Genomic DNA, 26,201 nt, shown 5'->3' with positions numbered 1-26,201 from the left:
CTTCTGTTTCTGAGATATGACGTTGAGTAACGACCAGAAAAGTGGTTTTGCATCAAGCCATCCCCAATGATCGCCATTTTTGGTACTCCTGAAGAAAATAATCATGTCTCGGAGAAACAAGCAAAAGTAATTTCATTCACTTCCCTAATAGCTCGCAGGAGACGACTCCCCCTATGGAAACAGTAAACCTTCTAGTGCCACTTAGCTGTGAGATACAATGTTTTTCCCAGACCTGGAGAAGATTAAGCTCTCACCGCGGGGTTCAACTGCGAAGTTCTTCAGTCAGTGGCGGCCCCTTATTTCCTATTTTCACTTTCATTGATGTCCTTTGATACGTGTTTGTATACATACAAGTATACATCTGAACAATAGGATTTGGTAAGGGATGTTTGGGTTAATGGGTTCAACATTCTTCCTAATGCTTGTATTTCTGCTTATAAAATGTGTGAAAAATGTTTTTGCAGAGCATTGTGATGTCACCGTGGAGTTGACCTCTGGGATATAAAACGTCATAACTTTATCGTTTCATCCTATCAGACACTTGTGTCAAATTTTGTCATCATTAGTGTATGAATTCTTGATTTATGGCACACAGAAAAAACATGTTTGGATATTTGTGGACGTTTGTGCCAAATTTGAGGAAATTCCATCGAGGTGGTTCTGAAATATCACGTTCACGAAAACAGACAAACAACCTGAAAACATAATGTGTCCGAGCAGCAGCTGTCAACGGCCTGAAGGCAGGAAATGACCCCAGAACTGTTGCCGAGTCATTTTGTTTTGATCCACTCATTGATTAATCAGCTAGTTCACTTTAGGACTAGATGTTACAATCCCTTGATGCACATACTTGCGACTTTGAGTGGGAGTAATAGCACAATCTGGGGGTCCGAGTGGGAGCCAAAAGGTTAAGGTTAGATGGATAGAAATGTAGGAAAGAGCAAAGGTAGATAGGAAAGTAAGAAGGAGCCAAGGAGAGACGTCTGTGCGGACTGAACTCTCCCCTGTTGGCCCGGGCCGTACACTTTACCTCCTCCTGCTCTCTCGTTTTGATGAGGGAAGAGAGAAGAAACTTCCAGGACAAAAAAACAGAAGGAAAAAACAGTAACAGTTTGGGGTTCTTTATCTTAATGCAACCGCACACAATGATATTTTAGACAGTGATCTCTTTCCAGCTTTGTGACAGTTTGAGGAAGATGATGCACCTGAGAAAGAAAAAGTTTCCCCCCACCCAGCACACTTTGGATCAAGTGTTAGTCTGGGAGTAAATCTCTGCAGCCAGGCTCCAAAACCTTGTGTAATGCTTTTCCCTGACGGAGCGGAGACTGTTACAGCAACAGATGACAGTCTGTAGTTTTGTAATGCGTGTCCAGTAATCATGTGGGTGTAAGTTTGAGGTGTCTACATACTTTTGGCCACATAGTGAGTAATGACAGAGAGATCCAGAGAAAGTGAATTAAGGACATGGCGTGGCTGTTTAATAATGTGCTCACTGTCATCAGCAGGAGCTTCGCCTGCACACCAGATGCTTTGGCATGGACACAGGCTACACTCTGGTTCACACACACACACACACACACACACTTAAATCTCACAGTATTGCAGCGTGTGAATAAACAAGATGAGTTTCTCAATTTCACGGAGCCCCTGCCAACTATGTCTGTGTTGAAATGTGAGCGGAGTCTCTCTAAGTGGCTCCACTTAGCACAAATGTCTTCTACTTTAGGCTCACTTCCTCCCCCTTCATCACCATCACGCAGCTCATACTTTAGGACTGCGCTCATCCTCAGGAAGCTCAGCAAAGGCACCGCAGTGTGTCATTTCATAAGGACACCATTCACACAGCAAAACTCGCCACGGGGTGTTTGATAAAAAGAGAATATCCCCCGACCTCGCCCCCGGTCCACAGGCACACAGGGAGGGGATTGTGAGGCACACAGCGCTTTTATTGTGGAGAGGAATGTCTGAACTCCCACTCCACAAGACAGCGAGCAGATACTGTACATGTGCATGCTCCCACACATGATGTAGAGCTGAAACTATCAGTCAGTTAAATGATTAGTCTATTGATTTAGATAATCAGTTTACTGTTTAGTCATTTCTTAACTCACTTGTGCCCAAAAACTTTATTTAGTATGAGAAGAAAAAATGACATATTTGTTCTGGTCGCTCTAAGGTCTTAAAATCTGGTACAGACAAACTTGTTGTTGTCTAACAGGACAACTTGGAAGGTTTTAGATCACACGAAAAATGGTTAACACTATGGTTAATGCATTGTTAGCTTTAGGCAGAAAACCACGCGGTTATGGTCAGAAATAAATCATGTTTTGGCTTTTAATACCCAGTTTTAGAGGCACAATCCCCACTGGGAAAGCAGCGATATCTCTGTAAAAACAACTGCATCTTGTGGCACTGTCCTTGCAGAAAACGCAGTGATGTCCCAATCAGAAACAACTGCTTTTCCTGCCAGTATCCCAGCTAAAAAAGTAGCAACTTCTAGGTAAAAAACACCTGCTTTTCGTGGCACAATCTCAGCTGGAAATGCAGCGATATCTTGGAAAAAAGTTGCCACATTTTGAGGCACTGTCCCAGCAGGAAACACAGCGAAGTCTCCATCAAAAACAACCGCTTTTCCTGACAGTATCTGGACTAGAAAAGCAGCAACTTCTCGGTAAATATATATAGCTTTTCGTGGCACAATCTCAGCTGGAAACGCAGCAATATCTTGGAAAAAAAGCTTCCAATATTTGAGGTACTGTCCTGGCAGTAAACGCAGCGATGAATTGGTAAAAGACAGACACTTTTTGTGGCAGTATCCTTGCAGGAAACACAGCGATATCCCAATAAAAACAACCGCTTCTAATGTCAGTATCCCAGCTGGAAACGCAATGACATCCTGGTAAAATACAATCGCTTTTCATATCAACATCCCAGCCAGAAATGCAGCAACATCTCAGTAAAAGACAACTGCTATTTGTGGCACTATCCTGGCAGGAAACACAGCAATACCTCGGTAAAAAGAACTGCTTTTGTGCCAGTATCTTGGCTGGAAATGCAGCGAAGTCCTGGTCAAAAACAACCACTTTTCCTGCCGGTATCCAAACTAAAAAAAGCAGCAACTTCTCAATAACAATATACTGCTTTTTGTGGCACCATCCCAGCTGCAAACAAAGCGATATCGCGGCAGTATGCTTGCTGGAAACCTAGCTATATCCTAGTAAAAACAATCACTTTTCATTTCAGAATACTGGTTGGAAACACAATGAACTTCTGGTAAAAAACAAACGCTTTCTGTGGCACCGTCTTGGCTGGAAACGCAGCAATGTCCTGGTCAAAACAATAACTTTTCCTGCAAGTATCCCGGCTAAAAAAGCAGCAACATTTCGTTAAAAACAACAGCTTTTTGTAGCACTATCCTTACAGGAAACACAGCAATATCCCTGAAAAAACAGACGCTTTTCATGTCTGTATCCCGGCTGGAAACGCAGCAATGTCTTGGTAAAAACAACCACCTTTCCTGCCAGTAGCCCAGCTAAAAAGCCAGCAACTTCTCGGTAAAAATCAGCCGCTTTTCATCAGGATCCCAACTGGAAACATGACAGTGTCCTGGAAAAAAACAACCTCATCTGTGGGACAATCCTCGCAGGAAATGCAGCAATGTTTCCTGTTAAAACAATCAGTTCTTTTGCCAGTATCGCAGACGAAAAGGCAGCAACTTCCCGGTAAAAAACAAGCGCTTTTCATGTGACTATCCTGGCAGGATTGCAGCAATGTCTAGGTTATAAACAACCACTTTTTGTGCCGCAATGAGTTGCCACAATACACACACTTTTGGAGCCTATAAAGTTGTTGGAAACACACCAATGATTTGCTAAATCACAACCAGTTTTGTTGTTCATTGGTTTTGAAGAGAGGTCGTCAGTGGGCTGTGTTTTTTCCTCTAAGACTAAGTATAATATAATAAGAAAAACTTTCAACAGTTTCACTGATACTAAGAATTTCTTCAGAATAGTGTTCAGGCAGAACACATCCACCAAAGGAAATTAAAAAATACCAAACGCTGACTTCTCAAATGTGAGGATTAACTGTTTTTTTCTTCGTCTTATTGGACAGTAAAGTAAACATCTTTAGGGTTGTGGGCTGTTGATCGGACAAAAAAATAATGAAACAAATATGAAGATGTCAGTCACCTTGGCCTCGGCAAATCTTGCAAGACAATAACGACGAACAAGATGAAAATCATCAGTAGCTGCAGCCTTGTTTAGTAACACAGACTTATGTTGGGTTTTCATACAACCAAAGTAAAAGATAATGAGTAGAAAACAAGCACTTGTGGAGGCTTAAACCATATGTTATCATTAAAATCATACCACTATATGCCGGACAGACTCTTAAATATAATGCGGGATTAATGGCTGACATCATCCGCCCTTTCCTATGGCAAGAATTTGTGAGCAATAAGTCACGGTCATTAAAATGCCATGAACTGTGCAAAACAGTGCTGCTGATACAATCAGTCAGTATAAAATGCCTTTGTTAAAGATGTTTCTGCTCTGGAGTCTTAGCAACAGGATGTTTGTACCGCAGGGTACATATCAGTGAGGATACAGAATAAACAAATATTAACAACATAAACAGGACACCAGAACTATATATATGTGAGGATTAGATGGTCACTGTATACTGTATGCACAGGGTGGTGGTACACATAATGCATGCCTAATAGTTTTGCTGAGAGTATATGTTCAGTATATACAGTCTGCTGACTGACAGTGAGCGGAAAGACTTTGAACTTTGAACATCATGAAAGCGGGGAATGTTTTAGGCTTTACCTGAAAAGAAACAGTAAACAATGTGAGGAAATATTTAATTTTACTTTACAATTTTCTGTGTAATGAACATATTTCTGGTCTCAAAATGTTGTATTGATAGTAAAAGTTCCTTTAATGTGATGTTATAATGTTAGGAAATGATAAGTTTATATACTTGTTTTTGTGACCACTGAGAGTCTCTTTCTCTGTCTTACAATGACATGAGATGCATTTCATACATGTTGTATAATCGTTATGATCCCAGTGGATGAAAAGTTCTTTCCATACAATAATACATGAAATCATTTCTTCATTCTCTGTCTTGATTTATAATTTTAACTAACAGTTGTTTATTACTTGTTCCATACATCGTCTCCTCTTCTCTCACCACCTTTTTATTCCTATAAAACACCTTGTAACTGCTGTGTTTGAAAGTTTTGTACATAAAAATAAAGTTTGCATGCTTGCCCTCTGAAGCCCCAAAATAGACAAACGCAGAACCAAAGAACGCTCCGAAGAAACGTTCACTGTGTGTAGCTGCTGTATCAAACAACAGTGCAAGTGCAAGTTCAAGGACACGACGGAGCTCACTCTGCTTATTAGACAAACCAATAAAGAACAATAAAAATAAAAAATATTCAGTACTGTCATCATTAAAATGTACTTAAAGTTTTAAAAACAAAGGTTCTCAATACAGAAAAAAATCTAACAAAAACAAAAGAACACCCAAAAACGAAAAGACGACTTAAATGTTTATCAAAATAGTTGCCAGGTAATTTTCTGTCGGTCAGTTTTAGATGTACTGGTATTAACTGTTGGTTAGTTTAATAACAAAACAGACTTAACTTGACAAAAACAATCTGCATGAATCTTTTGAAGTAGTTCCAGCTCAAGCATTATTGAGTCAATCCTACGAGTCTTTTAAAATCTGACAAAGTTAGTTTAATATAACCAACACGATTTGCTTTGACCTTGAAAAACTTAATTAAGTTAAACCAACTTAATGTTTATCCAAAAGTTATGTTTATGTTTAGTGGTCAAATTATTTTATGTAAGATAATCTAACTTATTTATTTGAATTCCATCCTGCTCAAAAAAGTTAATTTTGACCAACTTCTTAAAGTAAATTGCCAGCAGACGAAAACACATTAATGAAACAAACGTAATTTATTAACTGTAATAATAATTTTATTAGTAAAAAAAAAAAAAAGAGTGCACTTGTAGTGAAGTAAGAATTACAATAGCTATGTTTCCATCCAAAAGTGATTTGAATCATTGGGAAATGCGCATTAAAAGAAATACGAATCCTGTGTGTTTCCATTAAATGTACGGACTTTGGTGAAAACTACGAACTTGCGCAAGTTTTCTGCAGAAACGGAAACAAAACAAGTCTCGCATTCTTCTTCTTCTACGTTTTCTGGCGGTTGGCAACCAGCTTGTAAATGCACTACCGCCTTCCCGACCCGGAGTGTGGATATCACCATGGAGAGAGGTGCGCTACGTCAGACTTAACAGTTCTGCGAATCAACATTTTTACGAATCAATCAAAAACCCGGCTAAAGCGAGCGTATTTTAGTTTGTGCGAATCAGGGGATTTTAATTCAAATTTTGGCGTTTCCATCATAATTTTCCGATGCGATACTTCTAGATGAGCATCTAAACAGGCTGATGGAAACATGGCTAATATCTCCATCTTAGAATATGGCACTCTTAAATACTTGATTCTGATTGGTCAATCAACAAAATTCTGCGGTATTTATTTCTTGAGGTATCACCACTGCTCTGCTGCTCCGTTGCTAGGGACGCCATAGCAACGGCCTTAGACTGAGGAGCATCAAAATCAGTTGACGTTAGTCCACACAGGCCAAACAGGATCGCAATGGCAAAATGCAGCATTTTCAGGGCATCGCTTTTTCTGGAGAGGACAAAACGCTTGATGTTCGGCTAAACAATGACATGTCCCCAGCAAAAAAAATAAAAGAGGAAGAGAAAATTGCAGGGTCGTCAGGAGCAGACCGGCACAAACAACTAGAAGACTCTGAGATTGACCAGACTGAAGTGGACAGACACGAAAAAACGCAAAGAAGAACACAGCATGGGCCACCAACGTGCTAAAAGACTGGGTTCCATTCCCCTGTCGGGAGTTATCACTATACATTATCCCTTACTTAAATGCAGTGGAGTAGAATTCTTAAGTGGCATCAAAAGAAAACAATTAAGTAAAAAACAAGTACCTCAAGTTAGTACTTCGCCTAAAACTTCAATTAAAAGCCTGGTCCCAATTGAACACCCAGTCCCTTTTACCAGCCCAGTGTAGCTACACATTTTGACAAATAAAGGCCTGTCTCAATTAGAGGCCTGCTCTGGTTATAGAAGTTCTTCGTGCCTTAAATCACATGTTCATGCCTTGATTACCCTGCAAGTTATTCATATTCCTTTAGTCTGTAAGGGTCCTCAGATCAAAAGAATCAAAAGGGGTTTTCATAAAAGTTAATCCAAGTTGTGAGTGTTGTTTTAACAGGATAAAGTGGTGTTGTGTCGGTATGCTCGGTGCCATTAACTTGCTCTCTGTCTGTCTAGCTAGATGAAGCCTAATTTTTAAACAAGTAATAATTATACTGGTTTAAATAAAAGTTTGTATTTCCTGATCTTCCTGACAGTTTTGTGTGAAAGGAATTAAAGGCCTGTCCCAAATACAGGCCTGTTGATTTCAGTCATTTAAACAAATAAAAGCCCGGGCTATCAATTGGAGTTTTACGGTTAAGTACAGTAAATGTACTCAGTTACATTTTACCACTGCTTGTTTACTTCTTCAGCAGAGGCCAGGATCACCAGAACAAATTTACCTATGAATGTTATGCTTTGATAAAGGCTCATGTTACATATTTATATGGATAAAAACTGCTTTATTAACTTTATCTTCTAGATAAGATAATGTACAAAAACTTAGTCACCCATGAGGCTCTGAGTTACTTGACTGGTCACAAGCTGAGAGAGTTTTCTTACCTCCAGGTGTCCGACGATGCAGAAGCGCTCCGGCTGCTTCAGGCCGCAGGTGGAGGAGGCGGTGAGCTTGTGCGCGCGGCCGATGAGCAGGTCACCTGTGGCGGGGTAGCAGCTGCCCTCGGTGCAAACATCCGCGAACTCCGGCAGCTGCTGCGCCCTGACGGGACACCACAGGGCTGCAGGGAGGGATACAGATGTTAGTGAAAGTCCTGAGTCTCCAATAAAACAGATCTGCTGTGTCTCATCACTGCAGCTGCTTTGATTTTAATTGCACAGCTCAGAAGGAAAGCATGTTTGCGGTTAGTTCTTTTAAATCAAAATCACATGGACTCTCTGCAGATACAAAGAGTGAGCGGTAAAAAGTTGGATTTAATTATCTGAGTGTCCTGGAGCAGCTTTACTTTCCCCCATCTTATAAAACACTACAATCCCTGGTAAATCTAATGGATAATGGTTTCCATATGGATCTCGTTACATGTGTTGTTGCTGCAGACGTGAGGAGGAACTGTTTTGGCAGCTCCAGCAGATTATTCTCCATCACTAAGTTCTCACATTAACACAAAGCTGTAAAAATAAAAACACAAACTCACCCAGAGCTGTTACAAAGTAGATAACGAGCAACATATCCGAGTGAGGAACATTGACAACACGTCTTATCGATGATGTTTGTTGCGTCCTGCAGCTGAGAGAGTGTGTTAAAAGTGTGTGTGTCTCTGTGTGTGAGTATGAAGTCAAGTCGGAGGCAGAGGGAGTTTTCTAGTTTAAGTCCAAAATTATGGGGTGTGGAAAGTGCCCATGTAAGCGCTCCACAGTGTATGGAGTGTGGATAGTGCCACAAATAACTTCCCAGAGGGTGACTTTTACCATACATTGCAATAAAGTTTTTATATGACCTCAAACGACTCTTTTTGCATTACTAATTTTCTACAGTTAAAGGGTAACTTCAGCATTTTCAACCTGAAGCCCACAGACCTTTTTACTGCTAGTAAAAGTATGGCGTTTTTGGGTGGGCGGGGCTTCGCTGGAGGCAGAACAATTCTCCATAGACAGTAGTTCGCGCTACTTGGCAAGTTCTGTTGGCTTGTTTTAGACAATGGTGGAAGATGATGTGAGAGGTGCGTTCAGAAATATTAGTTTCAAGTGTACAAACTGGACTCTTCGTAAATTCATAGTGCTGTCTGAATGTACCATTCGGTTATTCAGAGCACCGCACTCTCAGATTGGCAGAATGCCAAGCTGAGTGAATGTATCATTAATGTAACCGCTTGTTAATTCATGGAAACATAACGTTCCGTTTCTTCCACCAACAGGGCTCTCATTTTAGTGTTAAGTTTCTGACTGTATTTACCAACGCACCACATCAGGTCACTCACTCTCCGGGACTGTGAGTGTTACTTGAAAAAGTAAACACTGACCAACGGGACCAGACTGGCCGACCCGTATGCTCTCACTCAGTGGATGGATGGTGTCACAGGAAGCCAATCTCACAAAGGAGAACCACACTTGTTGTTTTGCTATGGAAGCTAACGTTAGCTAATGCACTAAAAAGTTAGCATTCCAAGGAAATCCAATCTTCCTCTTAATCCCTCCCCAGTTTCTGATGAGGTGGACATGATAACCCTTAATACACATAACCTTATTCATCCCTACAACAGGAAATACTTTTTCCCTAACCTGATATGAAGTGTGCGCTGCACATGTGAGCATTTTTGATGATGGCCTCCGTCCAGTCCTTTGGTCTTATCACATTTAACCATAGTTGTCTTTGTTGATGGGCAGTGGCGACTGGTTTTGAGCCATGACTCTGTCTATTCTGGCTGCCAACAGAGTGTGCCAGGGCTGACGTCAAAACCCAGAAGTTTAGCATCGCGCTGGTTTCTGGAAGAGAAAGTGAATGTGATTTTTTGCATTTTGGATTATGTCAGAAAATAAGCTCTGTGGCTAACACAAGTTTATGATACTTACAGGTTTTGTTCAGCAAGATAATCTTCACATATGAACACCTTTCATACCGCATTTGAAGCTTAAATGCAATCGCCAGAAGTAAAAAGCTAACGTTAGGCTTTAACGGACTACATGACTACTCCACGGTCGCATGACTCTTGACGTCACCGCCACTAAGCTTTCAACTGATTTCAGCCACTTTATTTTAAAAACATTGTATAATGGGGAAATCGGACTGTTTAAGCTAAAAAAGAAGCTGTAATGGCGGACTGCCAGCACTCTCGCCTGTTCGGGGGTGATGACGTTTAATGTCCCCGACAGGGTTTGTAGTCGTATTGAGCAACTTGTTAGCAACCGCCTTTTTTACGACACGTAAAAGCTTCAAAATTCACAAGTAGGGTATTTACTGACGTGTTTTATGTCGTAGAACAAACCTGAAACTCGCTTAAGCTTTTGTTAACCACAGACCTTATTTGAGGCATTTTACCAAAATCCAATTCAAAAAACGTATTGACTTTTAGACGAGAGAACCGGTGTGCTAAAAGCGCTAACGGAGTTCCGGGTTTACTGGCACACTGTATAACAAAACAAGACGACATCTTAAGACTCCTATGTCCAATGTACTCCTTTGAAGACACTGGGACTTGGCTCAATATCAAATATAGTTGTCCCTAATAAGTTACTTAGACACAAAAACATGGGGAAACAGGATCCAGGTTGAAAAATAACTCTTTAAATCTGCAGAAAATAGCACCATGCTGACATATGGGCAGTGGCAGAAGAAGTATTCAGACCTTTTACTTCAGTAAAAATAGCAAAACTATAATCTAGACATACTCTGTTACTGCACTCAAAATTTTACTTGATGATTACAATACCAAAAGTAAAAGTAGTCATGCAGAATAATGTATCACTGGATTATAATCACTGATGCAATAATGTGTTTATCACTGTAATGTTGAGGCTGGTAAAGCTGGAGATCATTTTCAGACAACACTGCCTCCCTGTGTTGGTAATGAGGAACTACAGCTTTAAACAGCCACAGATCAAACACTGTATTGTTGCCTCGTGTTTTCATACCCTTTTTGCTTTAATATCTTTATGTGTTACTATGGCTCAGACATCACTGAAGCTCAAAAACTATTTTACCTCCCAGACCACTAACACTGATTTTCTTTATTTGAAGACATCTGTGCATAAAGGTGAAACTGTCAGAAAAACACAACAGACTGCTGAAGTGGCAGCTCCAAAAAACATCACAGACGGCACTCAAATGTCTACAAACTAAAAATTAAGTATGTTCATGATTAAGTGGGCTATAATTAGCAACAGAGACCAAGTTAAGGACTGTGTTTGAAATAAGTTTGACTGTCAGTATTGTTATCAGAGTTTGATTCAAATATTCATTAACCTGACTGCTGCACTGAGAGTTGTGTGTTAATGTAAAACAACATTGCTCACAGTAAGAAACTGATTGAGAAAAAGGCTTTAAAGAAATTGGAGGAATGAAAGTCAGACAGAAAAACTGTCAAAGTTTCAGTTAAACTAACAATTGGAATGGATTTAGACTTCTCATTTTCTACAACTCACAAACGGTTTTAAGTTGATCCTCCAATAATTCCCTCAGTGGAAACAAAGCTTTTATTTACTTTAATTTTACAGATGAGAAACAATAACAAAAATAGCATTTTAAGTCTTGTGTGTGATTTATCCTGGCTTCATATGAGTAGAGGAAAAGTCAGCTAGCTGCTAGGCTAATTTATACAATGTAAAATGCCATAGGCTTGTGCTAATAACGTTAGCATGTTGTATTTGTTTGGAAAACATGTTTAGTATAAGACAGTTGTTTTGTCAGTGAACCTTGTGAGTTGTAATGGAGCTGAATTTTGTAACGTTGTCTTCGTTAAATATTGCTGTTGTCCCTGGCTTCATATGAGTAGAGGAAAAGTCCGCTAGCCGCTAGGCTAATTTATACAATGTAAAATGCCATAGGCTTGTGCTAATAACATTAGCATGTTGTATTTGTGGGGAAAATGTGTCCAGATAAAGACAAGTGTTTGTCTGTGAATGCTGCGAGTTATAGTGAAGCTGATTTGTGTACTTGTGTTTGAAATTGTCTCTATTAAGCCATGTTTAATGTGTGTTTAATGTGTGTTTTGAATCAACTAAACTTTACAGCACTTCACAGAAACCTCCGTCGCTGACTAGTGTTTTGGAGGTGTAACTGCAGAGCGACAAAGACACACCACTGCACAAGTATAAATGCTCACACCGGCGTAGGCCACGTGTGCAGGGTCTGCTGCAGAAGTATAAATCCCAAAATGTTGTGAAAAACGGATTGTGTATAAACACCGTTGAGAAAAATGGGACACTGTAGGCCAGGGCCAGGATTTAAGTGAAAATTTTACTGTGGTTTGACTGAGTAACACACATGATGACCTCATGTTCTTTGTTTCTTAAATGAAAAAGAGTTACAAAAAAAAAATCAGCTCAACTGCAGTGAGGTTGATGTCAAGATGGTGCTGTTGGTGTCAGCAGTATAAAGAGTACCAAATGATTATCCAAAGACGTGAAGACTTAACGATAATGTACACCTGTGTGTCACCTGCACCTCTCCTAAAAGACCCAAAATGTGCCTCTAAAATAATTCTTGCTCACAGAGAGTTAGAGACATGAAGTTAAGAGTGTTTCGATTTCTCCGTCTTTTAAATTTCTTTCTAATTAAAGCAATGGAACGAACAGCAGAGGAGTTGTATTAAACTCTGCACACTGAAAATGTTTGATGAAAAACTCTCAGCATGTGGCCAGAAGTCATTTTCACTTCCTGCTGAAAATGCTGAGAACAATCAATTATGCTCTGAGAGTCACTTTGCTTTTCCCTGTAATTCAGGTGAGTGTAGCTCTGTGTGTGTGTGTGTGTGTGTGTGTGTGTGTGTGTGTGTGTGTGTGTGTGTGTTCACGTGTGTGTCATGCATGTGTGGGAGGCATGAGTCATTTTAATATTCAGGAGCAGAGAGGAAGGAGGTTGGTGAAAAGTGAAAAGTACTTTTAAGACGTAACACAGGAACAGAACATTTTCTTTTCAGCATCCTGTGCGGTCGGATGGAAACACGAAGTCTGTCATTAATATTATCAGCCAATCACAGACGAGACGTTCTCACCCCCAACTCATCAAACACAGCTGCTTGGTCACTGGCCCTACACTTTTAAGTATGACGGTCTATGTGTCATGGCTGTGAAAACATAGATGCGTCATACGCATCTTCCCCCGGCAGCACAGAGGAACACAGTTTCAAAGTGAGCACTCAAGATGAGTTACCAGTTCAGTGTCTGAACAAATGTCTCCTCTTCTGTTCGTGAGATATGACGTTGAGTAATGGCCGCAAAGTGTTTTATGCAGAACATTATAATGTCACAGTGAAGCTGTGCTCCGGCCTTTTGGATATATCATGTCAACACTTCATCATTATATCTTACTATATTACTACTATTATATACTATATTATTACTATTATATCTTACTTTTGTCATAATTAACTTAAAGATTCTTGAGTTAGGGCCAAAAACATGTCATGTGAGGTCATGGTGACCTTGACCTTAGACCACCAAAATATAATCAGTTCATCGTTGAGTCCAGGTGGATGTATTTGCCAAATCTGAACATATGCCATCAAGGCATTTGTCAGATATCGTGTTCACGAGAACGAGACGGATGCAAGGTCACAGTGATCTTGACCATTGCTCTTCATCCATCCATTTTCAACGACTTATCCAAAGCCGGGTCACAGGGGCAGCAGGCCAAGCAAGCACCCCAGACATCCCTCTCCCCAGCAACACTCCAGCTCCTCCTGGGGGACCCCAAGGTGTTCCCAGGCCAGATGAGATATGTAATCCCTCCAGCGTGTTCTGGGTCTGCCCCGGGGCCTCCTACCACCTCAACTGACCCTTTAGACATGAAGGAGCAGCGGCTCTACTCCGAGCTCCCTTCAAATGTCCGAGCTCCTCACCCTATCTCTAAGGCTGAGCCCAAACTCATTTCAGCCACTTGTATCCCCGGCAGGGCCTTAAAAGCTCCCCCACATCCCCAAATGTCATCCTTGCTTGCCATTGATGTTTTTAAAGTTTCAGGGATGCTCCAGGTCAGACTGGGTTAGACACCTCAGTAGCTGTGAGTAATCAACTCAGCTCCTACACAATGCTTGTGGCCACTAAGAAAAAGAGGTGGAAAGCACTGTCCAAAATGCAGTCTCTGAACCCGTCAACTGATCTGACGAAGATTTAGCTTTATTTTAGCTGTTTTAAAAATCTGCATTCACATCAGAAATCTGTTTATAGCAATCATATGAAAATGAGTAGTACACAGAAGAGGAAGTCTGCCTGAATATCAGCTGGCTAACTGCCGAAATATTGGTCCTTGCCCCAGAAGGCTTTTCTTCGTCAGACCCAAGACTGGGTGGACAAAACACGACTCTAATTGAATGATACTCCGCTGTGATGTAAATAAACTGTTTGCATGTTAATGTTGTGTCATGTCTTGCGTCCACTGCCCTCAAGTGGCCAAAAAATCAGATAGTGAAGGTTGAACTTGCTTCTGTTGAGCCTTAGGTTGCAACAGTATGAGATTGTCATGGGACAATGAGCCCGGTCGCCCTCTGAAGTCATCAGGAACCACCAAACAAAGGCATCCTTTAACGTTGGCATGATAGCGATGATAGTTTAACAGCGCCCAACGGCGTCAGGGGAAACGCGGCAGGACAAGGATGAAAGTTAAGGTGGCGAAAGTCCGATTGGGGCGGGCTGGATTGGTGGCGGATGGGTCCAGCAAACACCTACTTTCACCCGAGAGAGCGGTGTTCACATCCCGTAAGAATCTAAAGCCAAACCCTGTTCTTTTTTCCTAAACCCAACCACATGTTTATGTTGTTGAAGGAAAAAAAAAAAAAGTCAATTAGTGGTGTTGTACCGATGTAGCACTTTTATTTTGAAAGAGACTGTATGTGCACATTAAATTTCCTGTGAAAACAGAAGTGTATTTTGAAAGAAGACAATGCATGTAACAGGCTGAACTTGACACAGTGTGCCAGAATGTCAACAACCAACACATCCAGGGTACCTTGGACGTCGTATGTGGACATGGAAAGGCCATGACCAAACGTCAGTATGTGATGAGGTTGGAGTAAGAATGTGTTGGTATGATAACCGTCTCAGAAATGGTCGCTGTTTCACAGTATCACGTTATTACAGAATTTATATCATTGTACTGATAAATGCATGTACATGGTATGATAACCACCAACCTTTAAATCATGGTATACTTTGAAACTGGTATATCGTTGCAACCCTAGTTGATCCTTTGGGTCTCATCGTGTTTGCAAAGAGGCTGAACTTGTCCAAATTACACACTATATTTTGTGTTTTTATATTGTTTGTCAGTTAATCAGAATTGAAGATGCTCTCCTGATTGCTGTTCTCAGAGATGATACTCAAAAGTGTTATGAAGAAGCATCAGATGCAACTGGTCTGAGATCTTCAGCATGTTTATTTATAACTCATCCCTCAGTACGACAGTGTTCAGTGGCTCCATATGCCACAATTAGAAGTTGTGAAAAGCACTTCACTGGAGGCGTCAGGTTGCTACTTTTTTCACGCAGAGCTCGATAATGATGTGTTTCTCACTTACGGCTTCCCACGTGTGCTCGTGAACGATCAATCCCACCGGCTCATTTGATTTGAAGACGACGATGAAGGAGTCAGCACAGTCTGGTCAGGGAATTAAAACAATGTATGGAAGAAAGATTTTTTCCTGATAGTTTTTTCATGTGTTTGAACTCTCTGCTCCCCAACATACATCTGTTTCCACATCACACAGTCATCTGCTCAGTCAGCTGACCTGCAGAGATGTGGAGACTCTGGGATTTACAGCATCTGTGCTGCAGTGTGTTTAATCAGAAAACCACTTAGAGCCTGTCTGGTGCCCAAAAAGAAACTGCAGGGTGTGAATATCTTATGTTTATGTTATGTGTTTATAAAAAATTGATACTGTCACTTATTCATTTACTATTTCATCCAGATGTTCTCCTCAGTTTTTTCACCTTCTATGTGCAAACTGCAGCATTAATGAGCTCATCGTTCATTACTGGATATCCATCTCCGCTCTGGTGCTGTCACACCTGGGAATTTGTGTTCTCACAGGATTTTGAAAGTTGCCCGGTGACACAGATCTAATTTTAGTCTACCTGTAGTTTGTGTTAGGGCTCCTATTCTATCTTGTCAATTTACATGAGCAAGAAAAGGAACCAAAAACAGAAGCAGATTCAAGCTGCCATTCAAGGTAATTTCTGATAAATGTCACAGAGGATTTTATTGTTTTGTTGTTGCTTCTGTCTCGTCATGACTCTAATGTTCGTCTTCCTGTTAATCACTTGTCTTCCACTTTTAGCAAACTGCCCAGTCATATTATATATTATTATGTCTGGTGCACACTGTTTACATGCACTGCTGCTTTTAATCAAACCACTGACACTACCATGTAGTTTCAATTTTTTTATTTCTATTATTAATCTATTTTTTATACCTATAATTTAATTTTTACTTTGTCTGTTTACCCATTATTTCTGTTCTGCTGCTGCTGCAGCAACAATGAAAAAATGATCACAGAAATTATTTAATAATACAGATATAGACTGGAAAAGAAAACATTTCAATCAAGCACACCTGTCTTTGGTGTAAGTAAAATAAAATAAAATAAAATAACTTTAATGCCAAAAGAAAAATGTAAAAAAAAATCTTTATCCTGACAGTTTCCCACTTCTTTTAACTTGAGTTGATGCAAGAAACACAGGTAATTTTAACGAGAAGTCGGAACATTTCCAACCACCTTTGTGGCTACAAAAGCAGGTATTTTTTAAAGGGAAGTAGGGTCATTTCTAGCCATGTTTATGGTGACAAAACCAGGTGGTTTTAATTGGACAATGGGACATTTCAAGCCACGTTAGTATCGACAAAATCAGGTCTTTTTAATGAGAAGTCAGGACATATTCAGCCGTGTTTGTGGTGCCAAAAATGAGTATTTCTTAACAAGAATTTGGGAGATTTCCAGCTGTGTTTGTGGCGTCCAAACTCCATCCATCCATTTTCTAACCGCTTTATCCTCTTGAGGGTCGCGGGGGGGCTGGAGCCTATCCCAGCTGACATTGGGTGAGAGGCAGGGTTCACCCTGGACAGGTCGCCAGACTATCGCAGGGCTGACACATAGAGACAGACAACCATTCACGCTCGTCCAAACTCTGTAACTTTTAAAAAGACATCAGGACATTTCCAATCACCTTTGTGGCGACAAAAGCAGGTATTTTTAAAGGGAAGTTGGGACATTTCTAGCCGTGTTTGTGGTGACAAAACAAGGTAGCTATAATAGGACAACAGGACATTTCAAGCCACGTTAGTATCAACAAAACCAGGTCTTTTTAACGACAAGTCGGGACATTTCCAGCTGCATTTATGGCGACAAAACCAAGTCTTTTTAAAGGGAAGTCGGGATATTTCTAGCCGTGTTTGTGGTGACAAAACCAGGTGATTTTAATAGGACAACAGGACATTTCAAGCCACGTTAGTATCTACAAAACTGGGTCTTTTTAACGAGAAGTCAGGACATATTCAGCTCTATTTGTGGTGCCAAAAAGGAGTCTTTCTTAACAAGAATTTGGGAGATTTCCAGCTGTGTTTGTGGCGTCCAAACTCTGCAAGTTTTAAAAAGACATCAGGACATTTCAAGCCATGTTTGTGGTGACAAAACCAGGTAGCTATAATAGGACAACAGGACATTTCAAGCCACGTTAGTATCAACAAAACCAGGTCTTTTTAACGACAAGTCGGGACATTTCCAGCTGCATTTATGGCGACAAAACCAAGTCTTTTTAAAGGGAAGTCGGGATATTTCTAGCCGTGTTTGTGGTGACAAAACCAGGTGATTTTAATAGGACAACAGGACATTTCAAGCCACGTTAGTATCTACAAAACTGGGTCTTTTTAACGAGAAGTCAGGACATATTCAGCTCTATTTGTGGTGCCAAAAATGAGTATTTCTTAACAAGAATTTGGGAGATTTCCAGCTGTGTTTGTGGCGTCCAAACTCTGCAAGTTTTAAAAAGACATCAGGACATTTCAAGCCATGTTTGTGGTGACAAAACCAGGTAGCTATAATAGGACAACAGGACATTTCAAGCCGCGTTAGTATTGACAAAACCAGGTCTTTTTAACGACAAGTCGGGACATTTCCTGCTGCATTTGTGGCGACAAAACCAAGTCTTTTTAAAGGGAAGTTGGTACATTTACAGCCGTGTTTGTGGTGACAAAACTGGGTATCTTTTAACAAGACACTGGAATATTTCCAGCCATGTTTGTGGCATTAAAATGGTGTAATTTCCAACAAGACATCTGGACATTTCCAGCCAGGTATTTTTTTAAAACAAGATGCCAGGATATTTTCAGCCGTGTTCCTGCTGATAAAACCAGGTAGGTTTCACAGAAAGTCAGTACATTTCCAGTCGGGTTTGTGGAGACAAACAAAGCGTTTTAAGCCAAAACATAATGTTTTCAACATCAAGTTTCAACATATCTGCTACACATGAAACTGACAAATATAACATATCTGTGGTTCTGGTGAAACGTACAATGCCAACATTTATTCTTGCGATTTGGGTTGAAGTTGCACAGCAGCTCAGTATTACTCAGTTTCTGTTTTCTGACTGTGAAGACATAAATGTTTGTGTGTTGGTAGAAGTTTGGTTTCCTCCTGGTGTGTTTCCAGCTGAACTCTACCCGTTAACTGTTCCTTCTGCTTTCTAATCCCACTCAGGTCCAATCCCTCTGTATTGGGGCAGAAACTAAACAGATTGAAGCTGACTTTGATCTACTTCCTTCAAATTGTGCAGAGATTTCAAAGCATGAGACACACACTAAAACACACACTCCCTCAACAGCAGGGGGTGAACACATTCTGCTTCTTGCAGTTTCCTCCCAACCTTTCTCTCCCCCTCTCCTCCTCCTCTCTTTTCTTGCCGTCATTTTAATCCTTCCTCCATGCTGAGAGGCACAGCGGAGAGACCCAGAGTACTGAAGGGAAAAGAAAAGGGAAACACAGACAGGACCTCCCCCATCTTTATTTCTTCGTACCTGACGCTCCTCTTCGTCTTTATTTTCTTCTTCCTCTTATTCGTCTGGTCTTTCCTTCCTCTTCTTCTGTGGTTTTATAGACTCAGGTGAGAGATGGGATGTGGAAATTCCTCACCAGCCACCAACAACAGCAACAGCAACACCACTGGAGGTGAGAAACACTGTTTTTGTTCATCTGGTCGCACATAAAAGGTTATAGTAGACAGATTTAAAGTCTCTTCACTCTCTTTCGTTATATTTAAGCTATTTTAGTAACCCTAACTCTAAAGCTGGATTTAAATGCTGATAAAACCAAGGTTATGCATTTCCCAAATGATAGGAAGAAGCCTGTGAACACTCCTGGTGTTCTTCCTGCTCAGGGAAACAAGTCAGAGGTTGTCACATGTTACAGGTATCTCAGTATTCGGCTTGATGACTCCATCTTTTAAACCTCAGGTTGATAATTTTCTTAAGAAGCTGAGGCTGAGGTTTTGTTTCAGAAACAAGTCCTGTCTCTTCTTTGAGGCCAGAAAAAGACTGGTTGCTGCTACGTTTTTACCGGTTCCAGATTACCGTGATCTGCTGTACATGAATGCATCTTAACATTTTAGATACTGCATATCACAGTGAGATATGTTACGAGTTGTAAAGCCCTCACTCATCACTGTACGCTTTATTCCAGGGCTGGTTGGCCCTCTTTGACCTTTCATAGGCTCATTCACTGGTATTTGTTCATTTATAAAGTCACACTGGGTAAACTCCCTTCGTACGTTTGTGCTTTGAATGAACAGAGATCTGACTGTGGCTACAGTCTGAGATCTCAAGACTTAGTTTTATTGTGTGTCCCTAATTCCTGGAAACTACATGAATTGGTCTCTCTGTCTGACTTTGAAGCTCTCATAAGAACAAGGATGAATGAATCTGTTCATTCTTGTCATTGTGTGTAGATGTTCTAATATTTCTACATGTCACTGTTTCTTTTATGTTTTTATTGTGTGGTTGTTGTTTGGCTGTAACTTCTTGTGCGCTACTGTCTTGGCCAGATCTCTCTTGAAAAAGTTTAGTTTATTTGCACATACATTTATAGAAAATACAGGAACATTCAAAGTTAAAACATTGTGCAGGAGAGGTTGGAAGCCACAAATGGTAAAACTTATCTATGCTCTCTTCAAAGCCAGACTCTATTGACAAAGACAGTAATTTCACCTCGCTGAACACAGGAGCTGCTGGTGCACCTCTGCCTCAAATGGTCAGTTGGTTTGTGTTATTGCGTGACTTTCCACCCAAATCAGTGTGTGTACGCATGTTTTTTTAAACATGTGAAAACCAATGAAAACTAGGTAACAGACCCCTTTTCCATTGCCAGCAGACACCTTTCTGGTTTTTGTTGTCGTTTTCTTTTTTTTTACTGGTGTGTCAAGTTTGACGTCACGGCTGGCCGGGAACAGGTCAGTAAAAGGTAGATAACAGCATGGAGGCCAGAGAAAACATTACAGTGTTTACTTCTTTTTATATACTCGGTGCACACTAATTTGGAACGATGTTTGAGCGCTGCTTGAGTGGAGTATTTTGTGGTGACCTCATTGTGACAGTGAGTCACTGGGAAATATATTAAAATATGTCAGCTATTCATCACACTGGTCTCACTCATGTCTGTGTCGTGACTGCAGGTCAAGCTGAGTCTTCATCAAAGGCGTGAGTCCGTTTTACACCTTTCTCCTCTTTCTTACAAAAGCTCACGCACACATTAACAAACATATTCAGATATTAAAACGTCTGTTCTGCTAACGTACAGCTTTTAATGTGTGCGTGTGCGTGTGTGTGTGTGTACAGATCAGAAGAGTCTGCGCCAGAAGACGACAAATGGAAGTGAGTCATTTCAATTCAGATTTTCAGTGCGCTCATGGAACATCTGCTTCCAAGTCCACATGATATATATTTGTATAGATATACACTCACCAGACACTTTATTAGGTATACCTGTTCAACTTCTTGTTAACGCAAATAGTGAATCAGCCAATCACGTGGCAGCACCTCAGTGCATTTAGTCACGTAGACATGGTCAAGACGACTTGCTGAAGTTCAGACGGAGCATCAGAATGATGAAGAAAGGTGATTAAGTGACTTTGAACGTGGCATGGTTGTTGGTGCCAGACGGGCTGGTCTGAGTATTTACTGGGATTTTCAGCACAACCATCTCTAGGGTTTACAGAGGATGGTCCCAAAAAGAGAAAATATCCAGTGAGCCAAAATGCCTTGTTGATGCCAGAGGTCAGAGGAGAATGGCCAGACTGGTTCAAGATGATAGAAAGGCAACAGGAAGTCAAATAAGCACTGGTTCCAACCAAGGTGTGCAGAAGAGCATCTCTGAAGCAACAACACCTTGTCCAACCTTGAAGCAGATGGGCTACAGCAGCAGAAGACCACACCAGGTGCCACTCCTGTCAGCTAACAACAGGAAACTGAGGCTACAGTTCACACGGGTTTTCTCACCAAAACTGGACAATAGAAGATTGGAAAAACCACATTCAGATGGAAGCATGGATCCATCCTGCCTTGTATCAACGCTTCAGGCTGCTGCTGCTGGTGTAATGGTGTGGGGGAGATTTTCTTAGTACCAACTGAGCATGGTTTAAACACCACAGCCTACCTGAGTATTGTTGCTGAGCCTGTCCATCCCTTTATGACCACAGTGTACCCATCTTCTGATGGCTACTTCCAGCAGGATAACGCACCATGTCACAAAGCTCACATCATCTCAAACATGACAATGAGTTCACTGTACTCCAATGGCCTCCACAGTCACCAGATCTCAGTCCAATAGAGCACCTTTGGGATGTGCTGGAACGGGAGATTCACATCATGGATGTGCAGCCGACAAATCTGCAGCAACTGTGTGATGTCATCATGTCAATATGGACCAAAATCTCTGAGGAATGTTTCCAGCACCTTGTTGAGTCTATGACACCAAGGATTAAAAAGGGGGTCCAACCAGTACTAGTAAGGTGTACCTAACAAAGTGGCTGGTGAGTTTATATTACCTCTAGAACATATATTTTACATTCATATATTGCATAATGTGTGTGTTTGTGTGTACAGGAACTATGGAGGTGTGTACGTGGGTTTTCCCACCGACTTGAGCAACATTCCTCAAGTACAGATAGGATCACTCAGAGGTAACACACACACACACACACACACACACACACACACACACACACAAACTGATTGATGAATTGATGAATATAAATTGACTGAACAAGCAAAATTCAAAATGTTACAATGTCCAGTGTCGAGCTGCAGAGCCAATGAAATCCTTCAGAGACAAAATACCAGTGAAAGTGTCATCAGGGTGTCTCCTGCCATCACACTTAAATTTAATGCTTTTTAAGACCTTTTCATCACATTTAAGACCGATTTTTTGACAAATCATCTTTCTCTAATTCATGTACTGAAGGTCAGTATAAACATAAATAGTATATAAGTACATTTATAACGTACTTATATACTGACTTTAATATCTGCATTTGGTATGAGGCAGCATGCCTACGTGACAGTACACTGCATATCAAATTCCTAATAACCTCCAAACACACACACACACACACACACACACACACACACACAGTCTCAATTTCCTGTTGAATCTCTGGGGTCATGAGAGCATGGGAAGATAAAAACACTGATGATCACTTTGTGTGTTTATGTGTGTAATTTAAATCTTTTTGACCCTTAAAAGTGTGTTAACATGTACAAGTTAATGCTGTGTGAGTATTTTATGTTTGGCCAGAGGTAGAAGTGTTTTTAATTTAATGTTTGATGCGTGTGTGTTAATTAATGACACTGTCGTCCACAGAGAATGAGAGAGACTTGTTAGCCCTCAGGAGGCCACTGTGGGGGGATGGACTCTGATTTTAATGAAGAGTCAGGTGTGTGTGCTTCCCTCCTCTCTCTCTGTGTGTGTGTGTGTGTGTGTGTGTGTGTGTGTGTGTGGGCCTCCTCCAGTTTTCCTCTGCCTTTTCTCATTAATGAGATCTATGTTGTCACGTCAGCAGTAAAAGGACCATACCAGTGTTTCTGCTCTTCACCTTTCTGCTTAAAATCTTACCTAACTATAAACTCAGGGCCAGATTGGTGTGCAGATGTCATGTCTCTTCACATGTTAAAGGAATTCTGTTTTTGATAGACGTACCTGGAAAGCAGTATTGATGCTGAGGGAATTGTCTTAAAGTAAACTGAACTGCTGTGTTTTGGCCACCATTCCAGATAAATAAAACGGTTTATTTTTACTCGAAATTTAGCGTTTTTTCATGAAATGCTTGACCTTTTCAGGACTCTAAAAATCCTTCAAATGCACGGCTGTTACAGTCATTTATAAATCATAAATCATTATCAATTTACAAATAGACAAACACTGATTTTAGTCCAAAAAAAGAGGAAATGAAGTTTCTGTCTCAGGTTAATCTTCATCAGTGATCTCTGCAAGTTGGTTTTAAAAAACAGTGACAGGAGAAACTAAGCAAAACTGATTCAGCGTAGCAGCGAGTCAGAGTTCAGTAAGTTAATATGATGTAAAGCTGAAGCTGATGGGAATGTCATAAGTTTTGCAGGTTATTTCCTACATAGCTTAGCTGCAGATTTTCGGAATATAGATGCTGCTTAGAAAACTCACTGTTGTCACTGTCTCCACCTTCTTGAGCATGTGTGTGACAATCATGTGTTGTATTCAGTTAGTATTAAAATCGAAGTTAGTAGTGAAGTGAGAAAAAATGTCAAAAATAAGATTTGAGTTGATACATTGTTAGAAAAATTTGTCTGCTCTATTGAACCCTCCATTTTAACGGCCATGTGTCCAACATTTTGTTGTGACTTTTCCAACAAATTTCAATTTTTTTCTTGACATATTCATGATTAAATAAAATTTCTGACTGACTGACAGAATGACACACTGATAGTTTCCGTGATTATGTACAGCATACCATACCATGACTTAGTCATACCAAAAATTTGAAAACAAAAACAAACATTGGTCCACAGGGGGAGCCACAGCGATCGGTCGCATTTTAGCCATTTTGAAGCATTTTTCTGTTGTTATAGCGCCACCCAGTTGCCAATTAGAGTTAAATTTCTCCAGTCACCTTGAGGCGTCCTGTTCTACATATCTACCAAGTTTAGTAAAAATCCATATGGCGGTTAGGCCTAGATAAGAAATGAGCTCTCTAGCGCCCCCATTTTGTTTGATGGGCTCAATAATGGAGGGGTCCCCTCAGATTATGTGTGGTCATATGCCTACAAAGTTGCGTGGTGATGGGTGAAACCCTTGAGATGTTATACACCTTTATGTGATGAGCCACGCCCTCCGCAATATTCATTGCCTTATAGAAGCTCAGTTTTAGGAAGTTTTCCAACTTTTGCCAAGAGGGAACTTTAGATATTGGTCCCTAGATTATGTTCACCCAGTTTCATGCAGATCGCTCAAACTTCCTAGGAAGAGATCCATTTGAAGTGTTTTTCAAAAAATTCAAAATGGCGGAAAATCTATATAAGCGGAAGTTATGGGTTCTTGAGGCAAATGTGTTCCTCATGAGGAGAGGCATCTCTGTGCAAAGTTTCATGTCTCTACGACATACGGGGCATGAGATATGCCCATTCAAAGTTTGCAATTTCAATCGGTTGCTATAGCGCCCCCCTTTGGCCAATTGATGTAATATTGCTTCATTGGCATCCTCCCATGACCCTCTACCACTGTGCCAAATTTCACATGGATTGACCAAGTCAGTGAGGAGAAAAACGTGGAACAGACACACAGAGTTTTCGTAAGTATATAGTAAGATTAGATATAAAATCATCATCAGTGCAAGTCTCAAAATGTGTGTCACATTAAATCAGACCGAAAATGCCAGCTTGAAAAGGTGTTTTCAGACCGGATTCGAAAGTGGAAAGGTAGTTAATATTACAAATGTTGTGGGGGAGAGAGTTTCAGAGGCATTTTCATTTTGGATCATCACTGAAAACACTTCTGCAGATTCTGTTTGGGCCTGTTAATAAATAATTTCATCACTTATTTAGTATTTTGATGACTTTAAAGCAGATATATCCATGATAATTTTTGTGTTCTTTACCTTTTTTTTTTTTTTTACATCTCTGCCACTGTGTATATTTGGTTTTTGCACTTTAAAAATCTATTATCTATTATTATCGATTATTTGTGTTCTACATGTTTGCTCCCTTTTTTCATCACAACCATTGCATCTTGTACTGAAAGGGTAACATGAGATCATTACAGTAACTGAACATCATTTTATAACCCAGTGGCTATTCAGCACTTCCAATGTGTTTTATGTGCTTTTGTTCCAGTTTTAACCATTTAAATAAACTCAAGTTCCTGTAAATTAACATTACTGTTCTGTTTTCTGTCTCTGTGAACTGAAGGGTGTGACGGAAGAAGAATACAGCAGAAGAAGAAGAAGAAACCCTGCAGGGGTCCTTCAGGTCCTCAGCGTTTGTCATCAGGAACTCACCAAGTCTGAAATGGGAAACAGCAGCAGCACCCAGTGGAGCCAATCTTCTCTCCCAGCATCCTCTGCGTGGACTTTAATGGGATCAGCGTCACCTGCTTTAACCAGCTGTGGAGCCTGTTGTGTCAAACAAATTGGTTAAAGATGTTTGTGCTTTATGGAAACAGACGGACTCACAAAACAGAGACAGTTTGCTGTTTTAAAAGACAAAGCCCTTCGAGATCATTACATAAAGAGACTGGAGATCTATATTCCAACGAATCAACTCGACTTCATTTGGCCTTATTGGCATGTTGTGTCGCTGCTTGATGAATCTAGCAGCAGATGTTACAGTGAACGTTTAGCAGCTGATTGTAACAAAATGGCTTGTTGAGGGTGAATAGTAGTTATTTAAGGTCCAAGTATAAAGTAGCACCACGTGATGAATATATTAAAGGATAAGTTTGGTGATATTCAGTCAATAAAACCCAAAAAAGACCAAAAGCAACAATTCAAAGTTTGTCAATCTATGTAAAGGACTTTAAAATAAAAAAGTAACAGTTAAAGAACAATTTTCTTAAAGTTTACAAACTGTTTTACAATATAAAAGTAATAAATAAAGATAGGAAAACATGTTGGTACTCACCTGTAGTTTGGTTTGTTTGTCATGAAAACCTGCAGATTCCTGGCGTCTCCAGGACACAGTACAGTGAGCGGCTCCTGCTGTGAGAGGACGTCAGTGAATTGTCCTCCTTTGGGCATTTACACAGGCATTACCATCCCCGAACCCACA

At 40.4% G+C, this 26,201-nt stretch overlaps 3 protein-coding genes across 5 annotated transcripts in view; 1 reads left to right on the top strand and 2 right to left on the bottom strand.

Annotated features, from left to right (window-relative positions):
• Positions 1-8,538, bottom strand: part of lamb1b (laminin, beta 1b) — a 44,955-nt gene extending 36,417 nt beyond the window's left edge. Inside the window, exons 1-2 of the mRNA XM_049566793.1 lie at positions 8,408-8,538; positions 7,818-7,993 (exon numbers count right to left, since the gene is read on the bottom strand). Of these exons, the coding sequence (XP_049422750.1) occupies positions 7,818-7,993; positions 8,408-8,441 (210 nt within the window). The 5' untranslated portion in view covers positions 8,442-8,538. The remainder of the gene's footprint in view (positions 1-7,817; positions 7,994-8,407) is intronic.
• The window catches only part of dclre1c (DNA cross-link repair 1C, PSO2 homolog (S. cerevisiae)), a 126,997-nt gene that overhangs the window by 88,141 nt on the left and 12,655 nt on the right, over positions 1-26,201 (bottom strand). The gene's annotated exons all lie outside the window — the stretch shown is intronic.
• LOC125882934 (overexpressed in colon carcinoma 1 protein homolog) lies at positions 18,829-26,041 on the top strand. The gene is made up of 6 exons (XM_049566931.1): positions 18,829-19,083; positions 20,582-20,606; positions 20,745-20,780; positions 22,011-22,087; positions 22,768-22,840; positions 25,344-26,041. Exons 1-5 carry the CDS (start codon positions 19,026-19,028, stop codon positions 22,821-22,823), a joined length of 252 nt encoding a protein of 83 aa, XP_049422888.1. The 5' UTR covers positions 18,829-19,025; the 3' UTR covers positions 22,824-22,840; positions 25,344-26,041.

This window comes from Epinephelus fuscoguttatus, linkage group LG22 (genome assembly GCF_011397635.1).
Source record: "Epinephelus fuscoguttatus linkage group LG22, E.fuscoguttatus.final_Chr_v1".
NCBI lineage: Eukaryota > Metazoa > Chordata > Actinopteri > Perciformes > Serranidae > Epinephelus > Epinephelus fuscoguttatus.
The sequence above is the reverse complement of the archived record's forward strand: the minus strand, read 5'-3'. Positions and strand labels throughout refer to the sequence as shown.